Source organism: Lolium rigidum, chromosome 7, assembly GCF_022539505.1.
Source record: "Lolium rigidum isolate FL_2022 chromosome 7, APGP_CSIRO_Lrig_0.1, whole genome shotgun sequence".
Taxonomy (NCBI): Eukaryota; Viridiplantae; Streptophyta; class Magnoliopsida; order Poales; family Poaceae; genus Lolium; species Lolium rigidum.
Window position 1 is genome coordinate 236,629,177 of NC_061514.1, and position 15,158 is coordinate 236,644,334.

Sequence of the window (15,158 nt, forward strand, 5' to 3'; positions counted from 1 at the left end):
CCTCCAAGGTTGAGGCCATCCACAATTGGCCCACTCCTACAAACGTTGGTCAAGTTCGAAGTTTTCATGGACTTGCCGGTTTCTATAGACGCTTTGTGAAAGATTTTAGCACCATTGCTTGCCCTTTGAATGAGCTTACTAAAAAGAATGTTCCGTTTGTTTGGGGCAAGGCACAACAACACGCTTTTGATGAATTGAAAAAGAAACTCACCGAGGCACCACTCCTCGTCCTTCCCGATTTTACAAAAACTTTTGAGATAGAATGTGATGCGAGTGGACTTGGAATTGGTGGTGTTCTTATGCAAAATGGAAAACCCGTGGCATACTATAGCGAGAAGTTGGATGGCGCACGCCTCAACTATCCTATATATGACAAGGAAATTTATGCTTTGGTTCGTGTTCTTGAAGTTTGGCAACATTATATTTGGCCAAAAGAGTTTGTCATCCACTCCGACCATGAGTCTTTGAAGTATTTGAAGAGTCAACACAATTTGAACAAAAGACATGCAAAATGGGTTGAGTTCATTGAGTCCTTTCCATATGTAATCAAATACAAGAAGGGCAAGGATAATGTAGTTGCGGATGCTCTTTCCCACAAGCTCACCCTTCTACTCACTCGTTTGGATTTCCATGTTTTGGGTCTTGATGAAATCAAAGACTAATATGCTTCCGGTACTTTCTTTGGCCCAATCTTTGCAAAGTGTTCTAGTGGTAAGGGCATCGATGATTTCTATTTGCACCAAGGATTCTTGTTCAAGGGCAACAAACTTTGTATTCCCATGTCGTCGCTTCGCCTTTTGCTCTTACAAGAATCGCATGGTGGTGGTCTTATGGGACATTTTGGACGAGAGAAGACATATGCAATGCTCTCAACTCACTACTATTGGCCAAGAATGTACCGCGACGTGGAGCGCCTTTGCCGCCGGTGTACAACATGCTTACAAGCTAAGTCCACTTCCAATCCCTATGGACTTTATACACCGTTGCCTATTCCTTATGCTCCTTGGTCCGATATAAGTATGGATTTCGTACTAGTATTGCCTAGAACCAAATATGGTCATGATTCAATTTTTGTAGTGGTTGATCGATTCTCTAAAATGGTTCATTTCATACCATGCTCCCGAACGGATGATGCTTCACATATTGCCCCCTTGTTTTTTAGGGAAATTGTGAGACTCCACGGTGTACCAAGAAGCATTGTTTCGAATCGAGATGTCAAATTCATGAGCTACCTTTGGAAGACACTAATGGCCAAGTTCAACGTCAAGCTTTTGTTCTCGTCATCCTCGCACCCACAAACCGATGGGCAAACCAAAGTGGTGAACCGAAGCCTCTCCACACTACTCCGAGTCCTTGTCAAGAAGAATTTGAAGTCGTGGGAAGATTGCATCCCGCATGCGGAGTTTGCCTACAATCGCGCCAAGCACTCTACAACAATGAGAAGCCCATTCATGGTTGTCTACGGGTTTGAACCACCTACGGCGATTGACCTCCTTCCTCTCCCGCTACATGAGCAAGTAAACATGAACATCGACAAGCGAGCCCAATACATGAAGAGGCTACATGAAGATACAAGGGCAACGATCGAGCAACAAGTTCTTCGTCAAGCAACTAGACTCAACATGAAGAAAAAGGCACGGATCTTCAATGAAGGAGACCTAGTATGGATACATCTTCGCAAGGACCGCTTCCCTCAAGAAAGAAACTCCAAGCTCAAGCCCCGGGGCGATGGTCCCTTCAAGGTCCTCAAGCGCATCAACGACAATGCCTACGTCATCGACATACCAACATCCAAGTACTTGGTGAACAACACATTCAATGTGTCCGACCTCTCACCCTATCATGGCGATGAGGAGAACATAGAGTTGAGGACGACTCTTTCCCAAGGGGGGGAGATGATACGGGTTGGCCTTTGGACACCGCCTCCTCAAGACCGACAAGCCCTCCTCGTGGTCCAATGACACGAGCTCGAGCCCAAGCCCTACACCAAGAGGTGAATTCGCTCCTTTCCACGTATGCATTTGATACCCCATTGGATGGCATGCTACTTCATGCGAATACTCTATGTTCAATCAGGTACATCGACCAAGACACAATCCATGGAGACCAAGCCAATGGAGAGGGAGCTGGAAATGATGAAAATGGAGCTACGAGCGCCCGGCCGGAACTTCCGCCCCAAGGACCGGAACTTCCGGCCGGATGCCTTCCGGATGCCTTCCGGCGCCCGGAAAAAGGATCCAGCCGGAACTTCCGCCCAGAGGACCGGAACTTCCGCCCACCGGAACTTCCGCCCAAGTTCCACCCTAGTTCCGAAAATGCGCCAAAACGCCCCGGGATGTTACTGCAAGGAAATTGGCCGTTTCCGGAACTAGGCCGGAAGTTGGCCGGAACTTCCGGCCCGACCGAAACTTCCGGCCCCAGGACCGGAACTTCCACCAGATGCCGCCAAGATGTCGTTCGAAGGGAATCCAGCCGGAACTTCCGCCCGGGACGATCGGAACTTCCGCCCGACCGGAACTTCCGCCCCCGAGGCCGGAACTTCCGCCTACGCGCGTTTCGGCACCAAAGCTGGCAGATTCGAGCATGTAACTTACCCTTCGCCCCACCAACTATAAATAGCCTTGTTGGCTCAGATCTGAGATTATACTTGATGTGAAATTAAATCTGAACTTTGCTCTTGACCCTTGTGGGAACCCCTACCTAGATCTTAGATCTTGTACCCACCGGAGCTCCGATTGAATCCTATTGTATCTCTTTGGTGACTTCTACCAATTTTGGTCTTTTGCTTGCACTTCTACCTTTGGGTCTTTTGCTTGCACTTCTATCGATTTTGGTCTTTTCACCCTTCTAGATTCATAGGATTTCGATTCGTCGATCTTTTTGCGGGACTTCTACTGAAAGGTCTCGATCTTTTTGCGGGACTTCTACCGAAAGGTCTTTTCCTGCAACTTCTATCGAGTTGGTGTTTCGGGCCAACGAGGACAAACTGATTTGTGTGTGTGTGTGTGTGTGTGTGTGTGTGTGTGTGTGTGTGTGTGTGTGTGTGTGTTTGTATCCCACGATTCCCCTCCGCGTTCTTCCACCTCCCCCACGAATTCCACCCAAATCCGTGAAGATCGGGCACACCCTTGGGCTTAGACCTTATCGGCTGATAGGGCAAAGGTGTCCGATCTTTCGATGAGATGGGGATAAATCGATTTGTTGGTGGAGTTCGTGCTTGACGATCCGACTACACGTGCAAAGCTCGTGCGCCAATGCAATCGCTAGGACAATCTCCGGGAGTTACTGATCTTGCGGGGGCACGATCAGCCTGACCAGCAAGGGTCTTAATTCCTACCTGAAATCGAGAACAAGTAAGAACTAAAGATGCAATCAGAATATTGCGAATAGAGATGAAAGCTTGATTGATAATGGTGGGATTCCGAATAATCGGTCTTGCTCTGGGCGTTGGCCTCAAAAGAAGAACACGTAGTTGCAGCAATTGGCTAACTTTTAATCTAATCAAAATCCAAGTTTTAACCTAAAGGATAGCTAGCTATTTATTGATGGCATCTAGCGGCGCGTGCGTGCTAACGATGGCAGGAAACTTCTGCTTGATGCATTGCATATTCTGGACCAGGGCCCACTTCCATCTTGGACCACGTGGTGCTGACCAGAAACATACATGTATGGCCCATTTATTTGACATGATCGATCAGCCTACCCATGTGCATGTTGCATGGCTGCTTGTTGGTTCTTCAGTATCACGTATCAGCATGTATGTACTGACCGATCCTCAATGGAGCTCACGTCCATACTTGTATGGTGTCACTTGATGCTTTCCCTTGGCTATTTAACACGCTAGGTCCCCTCCATGTCCGTTTCTGATTCATGCTATGGATGCAGCAATTCCTTGGACATCGGCAAGAGCAAAGCTGCACCTTTATTTTAACTCGTGGCTTGTATAAGTCTTTTGTAAGTCTGCATATTAATAGTAGAGATGTAGTAATTTTGCTTCTAACAATAGAATAATATATTTTGTAAGTAATACTAGAAATCACCTGATAAATATATCTGTGTGTACTGCCTATGGTCGTATCCGAGATATTTATGTCCCCATCATCAGCCGTTCTCATTGCTCACGAGCCTACCCGGGGTGGGTTGTGCAGACTACCAAACGTGCCCTCATAGTTTCTTAAATCCCTCCGCATCCACACTCATATTCTCCTCAGTCACATTCATCTTGTTCACCGAACGTGAGGCTAAATCAGAACTTGTGGAAGAACCATTCGAAAAAGGGACTCGTGGAAGACCCGGTGCACAATCTCTAGGAGATATGGTGTAGGTGATAGGCCAAGGCCAGGGCCTATAGCTTGCGCAGATTGAGGAATCAAGCAGCGCAGAATACATTTCGTACATCACTAGAAAATGCACAGTATTGTTCTTTTTTAGAAACACAATACAAACACAAACGATCACATATATGCGTATACACTCACCCCTATGAACGCACACATGCACATCCTACCTCTATAAGCATCTCCGGAAGACTGAGCTAGCGAATTAGATCTTGAAATTGATGAAGTCAGCAAAGCCGTCTCGCTATCGACAAGAAAATCGCCTCCCACTGAAAGAATATTCCGCCTTTATGAGACACACAGATGTTAAACCTGAGGTTTGAACTCTGGTGGGCTGGGGGTACAACCACCCTCCTAACCACCCAAACTGAGGCTGGTTCTCAAAATGCACAATATTGATCTTTCAAAACGACATACAATATTGATGACTGGCACGAATGATAAATGCTGACGAAGGGGCGCTATCAAAAGAAAGCTACATGTTCTTCACAACGAAAAAAAAACAGCTATATGCAACACAAATGGATAGAGCGGGACAGGGTCAATGCCTGATAATTCCACTTTAAGTAAAAGGAATAAACACATCTAAAAAAATTATACTCATGAGTGCAAATTACAGCAAAATCTGAACCAAACAAAAGAGGCTAACTCCACGCGCCCGCTACACCAAGCTAACTTTGTACACATCTTTTCCCAGCGGAAAGCCTTGATCCGCGCCTCTTTCTGAAGCATCGTCAGGTTCCACCACTGGTTTCCACCCTGCTTAGAATGCTTCACTTGACAAGTGCATGAACAGTTCGGCTCTACGGCAAATATCATCTCTGCTTTAAGTCAGATGCTAAATACTCAGTATGTGAGGAACGCTAGCCATTAATTATCTTCAAGGCAACCTCCTTCACGTTCTTTAAACAAGAGAGCACATCTGTCATGCAGTTACTGCTTTGAGCGGATGACATGTCACATAGTACCCTGCGACACGCTTCCATCAACCCTTGGTAAGGCTGTGTGCAAACAAGACCAGCTTCTCGAGAGCTTTCACATGGTACATCTCCGGCTGGCTTGTTCATTAGCCTTGGTAGCTTATTTTCCTCGCGCTCGTTCAACTCTTCTTGCAGTTTGGCTGCCATGACCGACGCCCGTTTGATACATCTTAATGGGAGCTGCAAGCACGATCAACACCCAGGAACCAAGAGGTAAGGCGAGTAACAAGGTTTAGTTTTTCATTTAAATATGTTTTAGTACACACTAGACTAACTGTTCAGACAGTGTAAAGTCGGCATGAAGAAGCTAACTGTATATTTTAAAGATTAACCAGCACATACTGAAATTAGTGAGTTATCCCTTCTAGTAGTACTAAAATAGTAAAACCACTATGACATATGATGATGCAAACCTATTCATTGTTGGCACAATTGAGACAGTAACATGTAAACTGCTACAAAGATTCTAAAGATGAACTAGGCATGCGAGGTAGCGAGGACCGAGAACATAAACTGAGTTATTTTCTTGCTTTCTTATAAATAATTATATAGCAAGAATTGCCTGCTACTCCAACACTCTTAACCTATGTCCCTATATTACTAACTTATGGACTCAGTTACAAACAAGGATCAGCCTTTCCTACTTCACCTCCTGATAGTAACCATATTGAACCTGACACATGTTGATATCCTATTATCCTCCCTGCATGCTGCTATCCATCCTAACCATGCCTACACTGGTTTTTGCCCTCCCTAGTACAAGCCCCGCAACATAGTGATTTGGAAAACAGGAAAACGACTCACTTGGACACCAAAAGAAGCGTGAGCCAGAACTCAAAAAAGAAACAGGACATAAAACTTGCATGTAACTAACCTGTGCAAGCAGTGCGACATTAAGACCAAAGCTTCTGTCTGAAGCTCCAGCAACAAGTTTATACAAGAAAGTAATTTCTCCAAGATCCTCTGTTTCTGTGTCAATGTCCATCTTTTCATCAGTGATTTCCAACAGCTTCCTTGTTGATAGATATGAAACATGGTACGCCCCGACAGAACCTTCAAATTCTCTCTGGATATCAAGAATTTTTGGATAATGAGTGACAAAAATGACAATGCATTTCTTCTCTTTGAGGAGATAGTGTAACGTCGCGTAAGCTATAGCAACACCATCATGCGTGCTTGTTCCACGACCAAGCTCATCAATGATAACTAGGGATCGAGATGAGCAGTTATGCAATATGTTGGAAGCTTCATTCAACTCTTCATAGAAGGTACTTGTTCCTTGTTGAATACTGTCAGATGCACCCATCCGAGTATAAACTCCATCAACAACATGCAATCTTGCTGATGAAGCTGGTACAAAGGAACCAACCTAATGAAATCAAAGCAACAAGTTTTAGAAATCACCTCAGAAAGAAAGTTTCAATCAAGGTAATATTTGATGACTATAAGCCATTAGCTGCTTGTAAAATTACATAATGCTTCGCCAATGTTCTTGTCAACAGCGGTCAAACGACTAGCAGAAAGTTTCACATACATCCACAATGTGTTTCCAAGGAACAAGGATAGCCTAAGAGTATGGGATAAAACCTGTACCTGGGCCATAATCGTAATTAGTGCAACTTGGCGAATATAGCAACTTTTGCCTCCCATATTTGGTCCTGTAACAATCTGGCAGTACTCCCCATCTGCTTGAAGGTCTGTATCATTTGGAACAAAATTGTCTCCAAGCAGGGACTCTAGAACCTAAAATCCAACAGCATACCATACCATACCACCACCGTCAAAGGTCCAAAGCTACGAAGTGTTAAGTGCAAAACTGAAGGAAAGTACTGATATGACCAAACTTCGAACACTTGATTTATTTATTTATTTATTTGACAAAACACAAAGCCTTCGGTTTCATTTCATTGGAAAGAGAGAAGTTTTGTTACAATCCTCCTAGGAGGCCAAACAGGGGAACTGAAAGATACATCAATGCACATAAACGCTTGATGAAAGTTAGCAATAGAGTGGAGAGTGATCTAAAACTAACCGGATGACGGCCATTTTTTATGTGAATCTGACTTGCCTCGTCCTCAGGAACAAAATTAGGTTTTACATAATTCTGGAAAAATGGAGAACAGATGATGATTGATGTCAAATAGGTAAAAGGTGCATGTAAACGGATGGACATTGGTTAAAGATAGGCTATTACATTTTGTCTTGCAAGAGTGGCAAGAGAGTATAAACAGTCTAGAGTTGCAAGAGATTCAACAGTTGCTTGAAACTGCGCATAATATTTTCCGAAATCCATAAGGAATGTATGCCATGTTGTCCTGCAGATAACTGCTAGCTCTTCCTTAGCCAGCAATAAATTGTTTAAGTTCTTCAAAATATCAGGAGTGTGGTATCTGATAGTTTTTTTGGTGCTATTTACTTTCATCCAATCTGAAGGCACCCTTCTATCTAATGGTAGCTGCAGGCACAAATAGGCAATATTATATAACATAATGGAAACTGCAAGAAATATTCTTCCCATTTGAAACTACCATATCTGAAGGTAACTGAATTGAACTAATCGACTTAACTTCGATCAAATAGGCTGTTCCAGCTATGGTTTTGTACTCCAAGTTGCGCATGCCCAGCTGCTTCCGATACTCGACAATTAAAATGTCCAGTTTTCTTTTGGCCATTTCAACAGCCACATGACCCTCGGCAACCTATGGAAGATATTTAAGTACCAGTATGATGCATCACAAAACGTAGAAGATAAAACAAGCTTGATTCATTAACAGCGAAGGATTTACCTCAGGGAACTGATCAACAGATGATATAAATAGATTTGCCATATCTCCTTGATCGGCAGCGTCTTTGTTAAGACACGACAGAAGTTTAACAGAATTAGCAAGTACAAAGGATGATGAAGCTGTACTTATTAGCCTTCTCAGCAAAGAAGAGTGGATAGTTGTATGCTGAGAAGACACAGTGTCAGTATCATCGATAACAAGCTTCTTCAGCTGCTTTCCAGCTGTCAGAATAGCTTGGATAACCCCAACAAACTGCAACGTGAAAGTATAAGCAGTTAGGCATCCATAGCACACTAGCTAATTCTTGGAATATATAGCAAATGGAAGCTTTTGAGTTACAAATCATGATGATTCTGTGAATATCATATAAACTTGAGAGAATAATTCCATGATAAAGCAGTCACAAGAATGTAGTCTAGATGCTGAAAAGAGAAGGTAATAAAAGGACCGGGCTGAGCAGATTATGGTTCATGCAGAGAACACAAACACAGAGCATGTCAAAAACTTCTTTTATGTGACACATATTTAAGTAGCCAAAAAAAGTGACACATATATGAATCTAGACACATTTTATCCTACGTTTTGTCTAAATCTGCGACAAGTATTTAGGGCCGGAGGGGGAGTAACACATTTTAATATAACGGAAAAGAAACCACTAGCAAGTATGACATGCCACTTTTGAAATGAGCAATCAAAATCAGGGCCATGGTTCCGGTCTAAACTCAATTTGAACAACGAAATGAATATATTTGACCTCTTTAGATGTGGCTCTGCAGTGAAAAATCCTTGTTATTCCTCTCTGAGAATCAAGTGATCTTCCAAGCATTGTTAAAACAGATGAAAGAATGGTGCTCAGATCACTTCGCACCAAAGCTGTGCAGCACCCATCCTCTTCACCATGCAGAATGCTAACCGAATCTTGCCGTGATCCCATCGATTCAGAGATCTCAGAGACCGCATCGTGACGAGCACGTATTAGATTTCTATCACATAAAGGGTGAGTCAACTGCAAGAACACCACAAGAAGCACGTGTTAGGTTTCTATCACATAAGGGGCAAGTCAACTGCAAGAACACCAAAAGATCAAGAAAGACATGAATGATTTAGTTGGCATAATGAGAATAGGTGTTTGGTTTGTCAGTGCAATTTCTTTTGTTTAAGCGAAATGATACAGCATCTTACCCAGTGTCTAAACAGTCTAGATCCAAAAGCTGTACATGTGTTGTTCATAGTTCGGAACAAAGACCCTTCTGTTGAACCATCTGAGTTGTTCTTCAATACCTGAAACACCCAGGTGTTACCTCGTAAATCATAATTAGAATGGAGGAGAATATCAAGGTGTTACCTCAAGTTGTTGAAGAGCGTTTGCTGATAGAGACATTTCAGTATTGGCACTAAATGGGCGAAACAAAGAACCAAAGCAGATTAGCCTAGCCATACCGAAACCCTTGAGATAGCGAGCGCTCAATGCCATAGCTTGTACAACTAGCTCCGGCATAGCCATGACACCCTACATGAACGAATAGAACTTACTAAACTAAAACTACAAGGTGAGGCGACAGTTAGTTACCTAAACTCCATTTGGAATAGTTAAGAAGGTTGGCAGTACCTCGATCCCATGAAGATTGTTGTTGTCGATACCATGAGGATTGGTGTCAGCTTCATTCATCAGTATTATCTGATTATTGTTTTCAATGGTCGGTGAGCTGACCTCCAACTTCTCAAACAGAGACAGAAGTTCAGCTAAAGCGCCACCCTCACCAAAACATGCCAGCGGGGTGCACTCAACCCGGACATTAGAGGCGGATCCCGCATATGCCCTCATCAGCTAGACAGCAAGTGGAGGAACATATCAACGAGAGGATGAGCATTGAGCAATATAAGACTGGAAGAGTGTTGTGATTGTAACACTTGCTCAAAATTGCAATAACTATAAAACGTAGAAAAAAAAAAACAAAGCAAATTGTAGGAGCAATATCTCAAGTTGGTGTCAATGAACAAGCTATCATACTTTATGGTGGACCTGGAGACTGGTAAATGCATAACTATTACAGCCATAGCTAGAGTGAGACCAGTGATTGTTTGTGGCCTTCAAAGCCTATCATGCCACACAAGAAATGACTTAACAAAGTTTCTATAAATATCCGCGAGTGAAATACACCACTGGTGCATAAACTCAAAGCGAATGAACGTTAGAGTCCACAAACTAAAAAAATGCTTATAATCATAAAATATCACAAACCTAGTACAATTTGACACATCATCAGTTCATCAGCAAACAAATGATACTACCTTTTCCGTGGCGAAGGAGAGTGGGGTGCCGAGTATGACCTCGACGGGCGCCAAGTCAAGCAGCACGGCCTCGAGGCCGCTCCTAGAGGCACCGTCCATGAACTCCCCGTGGACGACCTCACCGGTGGACACCTCGACGGCGACCAGCCCGACCTTGACCACGAACCCCTCCCTCCCCACCGTCCCCACCTCCCTGTCGACCACGCACACGAGGTACCTGCTCCCCTCCTCGGGGTCGCCGGCGCCCTCCATCTCCCCCGCCGCGGCCTCGATGGTGGCGCGCGTGTAGACGGCCGACAGCTCCCGCGCGAACGGGGCCGCGGACGTGGAAGCCGCGGCGGCCGCCTTGATTGCGGCGGTCTCGGTCTGTCGGACGACGCCGACCCGGTGGCCGGCGTCGACGAGGCGGCGGACGTGGAAGGCGAGGCGGAAGGTGGGGACGCTGGCGGTGAGGAAGCTGCGGTCGGGGTGGGCGACGATGCCGAGGACGGCGGCGGCGGCGGCGGCGTCGTCGCCGAAGAAGCGGAAGCGGTAGCCGACCTCGACCATGAGCAGGATGCCCGGGTGGCGCGCCTTGAGGGCTACCACCTGCTGCTCCAGCGGGGTGTAGCCTCGGGTGGCGGGGGCGGCGGTAGGGTTCGGGCCGGGGGGCGGCGGCGGCGTGTCGAGGAGCCTGCGGCGGACGGCGTCGGGGTTGGGATTGGGCTTGGGTTTGGGTTTCTTGGCGGGGGGTTTGGGGGAGCGGGAGAGAGCGCGGGCGCGCTTGGCGGGGGAGAAGGAGGCGACGGTGGACGGGGAGGGTTTAGGGGGAGGAGGAGGAGGAGGAGGGTTGGGCGGCTGGGCTTGGGCGGAGGTGGAGGGCGGGGGCGGCTGGGCTTGGGCGGAGGTGGAGGGCGGGGGCGGGGGCTTGGGGGAGAAGAAGCGGGAGAGCACCTGCTGCTTCGGCTGCTTGGCCATGGCGGTGGGGTGGGCGCGGGAAATGGGGGCTGGCGCGAGGTGGGGGAAAGGGTTTTGGGGAGGTGCGGCGGTCGCCGTTCGGTCGGTTCAGACTTCAGAGTTCAGACTCGACTCAGACTCTGAGCCTCCATAGACTTGGAAGTAAAAAAAGACTAATAAACATAGATTTCAGATAACAATAATAAACTACCAAATGTAGCATTGTCGTGATACTCTAACAAGATGAATTATCGGCCGATAATTCGCCTAGAAGGACAACTTCTTTGTGGGGATGGAATCTAATCATGTGCATATCTTTGTTCTACCGCGCAGTATCGTTTGTGTCGGAAAAAATCACCGTAATAGGACTCCCACTCGAATCTATTTTTCGGCGATGCTTTTTTTTTGAAGAGAATAATTACCAAGATGGTATTAAATACATTTAACCTTTGCGACAACATAAAGATGGTATAGCTATCAAGGATGCACACAACCAAAAGTAATAAATAAAGAAAGAAAGGGAAAAAGAAACCCCACCCAGAGAGAGGATCAGAGGCTTGCAGCATGAACAAACCACCACTATTGATAACACCTAGATTTAGAGAAATGTTATCCAAAGCAACGCCTCTAGGAAGCGCAAGCGTTGTGGTTGCCCTATCTAGCCACTACAGTCAAATCATGGGTTTTCACTCGAAGAGGTCCAATCTCCAAAGAACGCCTCCAACGAGGAAATGACTTTCAGTGCTAGGTACAACCAATGAAGACTAGGTGATACGTCTCAAACGTATCTATAATTTCTTATGCTCCATGCTACTTTTATGATGATACTCACATGTTTTATACACACTTTATGTCATTATTATGCATTTTCTGGCACTAACCTATTGACGAGATGCCGAAGAGTCAGTTGTTGTTTTCTGCTGTTTTTTGTTTCAGAAATCCTACAAAGGAAATATTCTCGGAATTGAACGAAATCAACGCCTAGGGTCTTATTTTTCCACGAAGCTTCCAGAAGACCGAAAGAGAATAATTTTTCTGGCGCCGTTGCCGGGGAGATCAAGACACGCTGCAAGGGTCTCCCACATCCAATCTCTTTACTTTGTTTTTGTCTTGCTTTACTTTATTTTATTTACTGCTTTGTTTGTTCTCTATATCAAAAATACAAAAAAATTAGTTGCTAGATTTACTTTATTTACTATCTTGTTTGCGTTCTCTATATCAAAAACATAAAAAAAATTAGTTACTTGCATTTACTTTATTTAGTTTGCTTTATTTACTACTGCTAAAATGGGTACTCCTGAAAATACTAAGTTGTGTGACTTCACTAGCACAAATAATAATGATTTCCTATGCACACCTATTGCTCCACCTGCTACTATAGCAGAATTTTTTGAAATTAAACCTGCTTTACTAAATCTTGTTATGAGAGAGCAATTTTCTGGTGTTAGTTCTGATGATGCTGCTGCCCATCTTAATAATTTTGTTGAACTTTGTGAAATGCAAAAGTATAAGGATGTAGATGGTGACATTATAAAATTAAAATTGTTTCATTTCTCCTTAAGAGGAAGAGGTAAAGATTGGTTGCTATCTTTGCCTAAAAATAGTATTGATTCATGAACTAAATGTAAGGATGCTTTCATTGGTAGATATTATCCTCCCGCTAAAATTATATCTTTGAGAAGTAGCATAATGAATTTTAAGCAATTGAATAATGAGCATGTTGCCCAAGCATGGAAAAGAATGAAATCTTTGGTAAAGAATTGCCCTACCCATGGACTAACTACTTGGATGATCATCCAAACCTTTTATGCAGGATTGAATTTTTCTTCGCGGAACCTATTGGATTCAGCTGCTGGAGGTACTTTCATGTCCATCACTTTGGGGGCGGCAACAAAGCTCCTTGATAATATGATGATCAATTACTCTGAATGGCACACTGAAAGGGCTCCACAAGGTAAGAAGGTAAATTCTGTTGAAGAAACCTCTTCCTTGAGTGATAAGATTGATGCTATTATGTCTATGCTTGTGAATGGTAGATCTAATGTTGATCCTAATAATGTTCCTTTAGCTTCATTGGTTGCTCAAGAAGAACATGTTGATGTGAACTTCATTAAAAATAATAATTTCAACAGCAATGCTTATAGGAATAATTCTGGTAACAACTATAGGCCATATCCTTCTAATAATGATAATGGTTATGGGAATTCTTACAACAATAATAGGAGTGTACCCCCTGGTCTTGAAGCCATGCTTAAAGAATTTATTAGTACACAAACTGCTTTTAATAAATCTGTTGAAGAAAAACTTGATAAAATTGATGTTCTTGCTTCTAAGGTTGATAGTCTTGCCTCTGATGTTGATCTTTTAAAATTGAAAGTTATGCCTAATGAAGATAAAGATATTAAGTCATTTGCTACAGCAAACGCCATCCAAGTTCGAATTAATGAAAATATTAGATTGATGGCTGAATTGTATGCTAGGTGGGAAAGAGAAGAAAACAAAAAACTTGCTAAAGAGAATAATGTAGCTAAAATTTGGACTATTACCACCACTAGTAATGTTAATGCTTCACATGTTGCTAAACCTCCTACTATCAATGGTAAAATAATTGGTTTTGGCAATGTTTCTACTCCTAGTGCAAAGCGTGCAAAATTGCCTGAAACTGCTGAAATTGCTAAAACTGCTGAAACTGTTTGTGATAAAACTGCTGAAATTTTTCAAAATATTGGGGACAATGATCCCATTACTTTAGATCAAAATGGTTTAGATTTTGACGATTGTCATATCTCTGAAGTTATTAAGTTCTTACAAAAACTTGCTAGAAGTCCCAATGCTAGTGCTATAAATTTGGCCTTTACAAAATATATTACAAATGCTCTCATAAAAGCTAGAGAGGAGAAACTAAAACTTGAAACTTCTATTCCTAGGAAGTTAGAAGATGGTTGGGAGCCCATCATTAAGATGAAGGTCAATGATTTTGATTGTAATGCTTTATGTGATCTTGGTGCAAGTATTTCGTTATGCCTAAGAAAATCTATGATATGCTTGACTTGCCACCATTGAAAAATTGTTATTTGGATGTTAATCTTGCTGATAATGCTATAAAGAAACCTTTGGGGAGGATTGATAATGTTCGCATTATGGTTAACAATAACCTTGTCCCCGTTGATTTTGTTGTCTTGGATATTGAATGCAATGCATCTTGTCTCATTATATTGGGAAGACCTTTTCTTCGAACTGTTGGTGCTATTATTGATATGAAGGAAGGTAATATTAAGTATCAATTTCCTCTTAAGAAAGGTATGGAACACTTCCCTAGAAAGAGAATGAAGTTACCTTATGATTCTATTATTAGAACAAATTATGATGTTGATGCTTCATCTCTCGATAATACTTGATTCATACTTTCGCGCCTAGCCGAAAGGCGTTAAAGAAAAGCGCTTATGGGAGACAACCCATTATTTTACTTCTGCACTTTTGTTTTATATTTGAGTCTTGGAAGTTGTTACTACTGTAGCAACCTCTCCTTATCTTTATTTTATTGCATTGTTGTGCCAAGTAAAGTCTTTGATAGTAGGGTTGATACTAGATTTGGATTACTGCGCAGAAACAGATTTCTTACTGTCACGAAATTGAGCAGCCCCTTCTGTAGGTAATTTAGAAAAATCTGCCAATTTATGTGCGTGATCCTCAAATATGTACGCAACTTTCATTCAATTTGAGCATTTTCATCTGAGCAAGTTAAGTGCCCCAGAAAAATTCGTCTTTACGGACTGTTCTGTTTTGACAGATGCTGCTTTTTATTTCGCATTGCCTGTTTTGCTATG

At 43.3% G+C, this 15,158-nt stretch overlaps 1 protein-coding gene across 1 annotated transcript; it reads right to left on the reverse strand.

The window, feature by feature from the left end:
- Positions 1 to 4,910: 4,910 nt before the first annotated feature.
- Positions 4,911 to 10,647, reverse strand: LOC124678775 (DNA mismatch repair protein MSH3-like). The gene is made up of 13 exons (XM_047214631.1): positions 10,613 to 10,647; positions 10,396 to 10,567; positions 9,713 to 9,931; positions 9,449 to 9,613; positions 9,286 to 9,384; positions 8,858 to 9,109; positions 8,104 to 8,355; positions 7,885 to 8,016; positions 7,512 to 7,772; positions 7,350 to 7,421; positions 6,911 to 7,060; positions 6,192 to 6,686; positions 4,911 to 5,497 (listed from the first exon to the last, which is right to left on the reverse strand). Exons 1-13 carry the CDS (start codon positions 10,645 to 10,647, stop codon positions 5,201 to 5,203), a joined length of 2,601 nt encoding a protein of 866 aa, XP_047070587.1. The 3' UTR covers positions 4,911 to 5,200.
- Between the last annotated feature and the right edge of the window lie 4,511 nt (positions 10,648 to 15,158).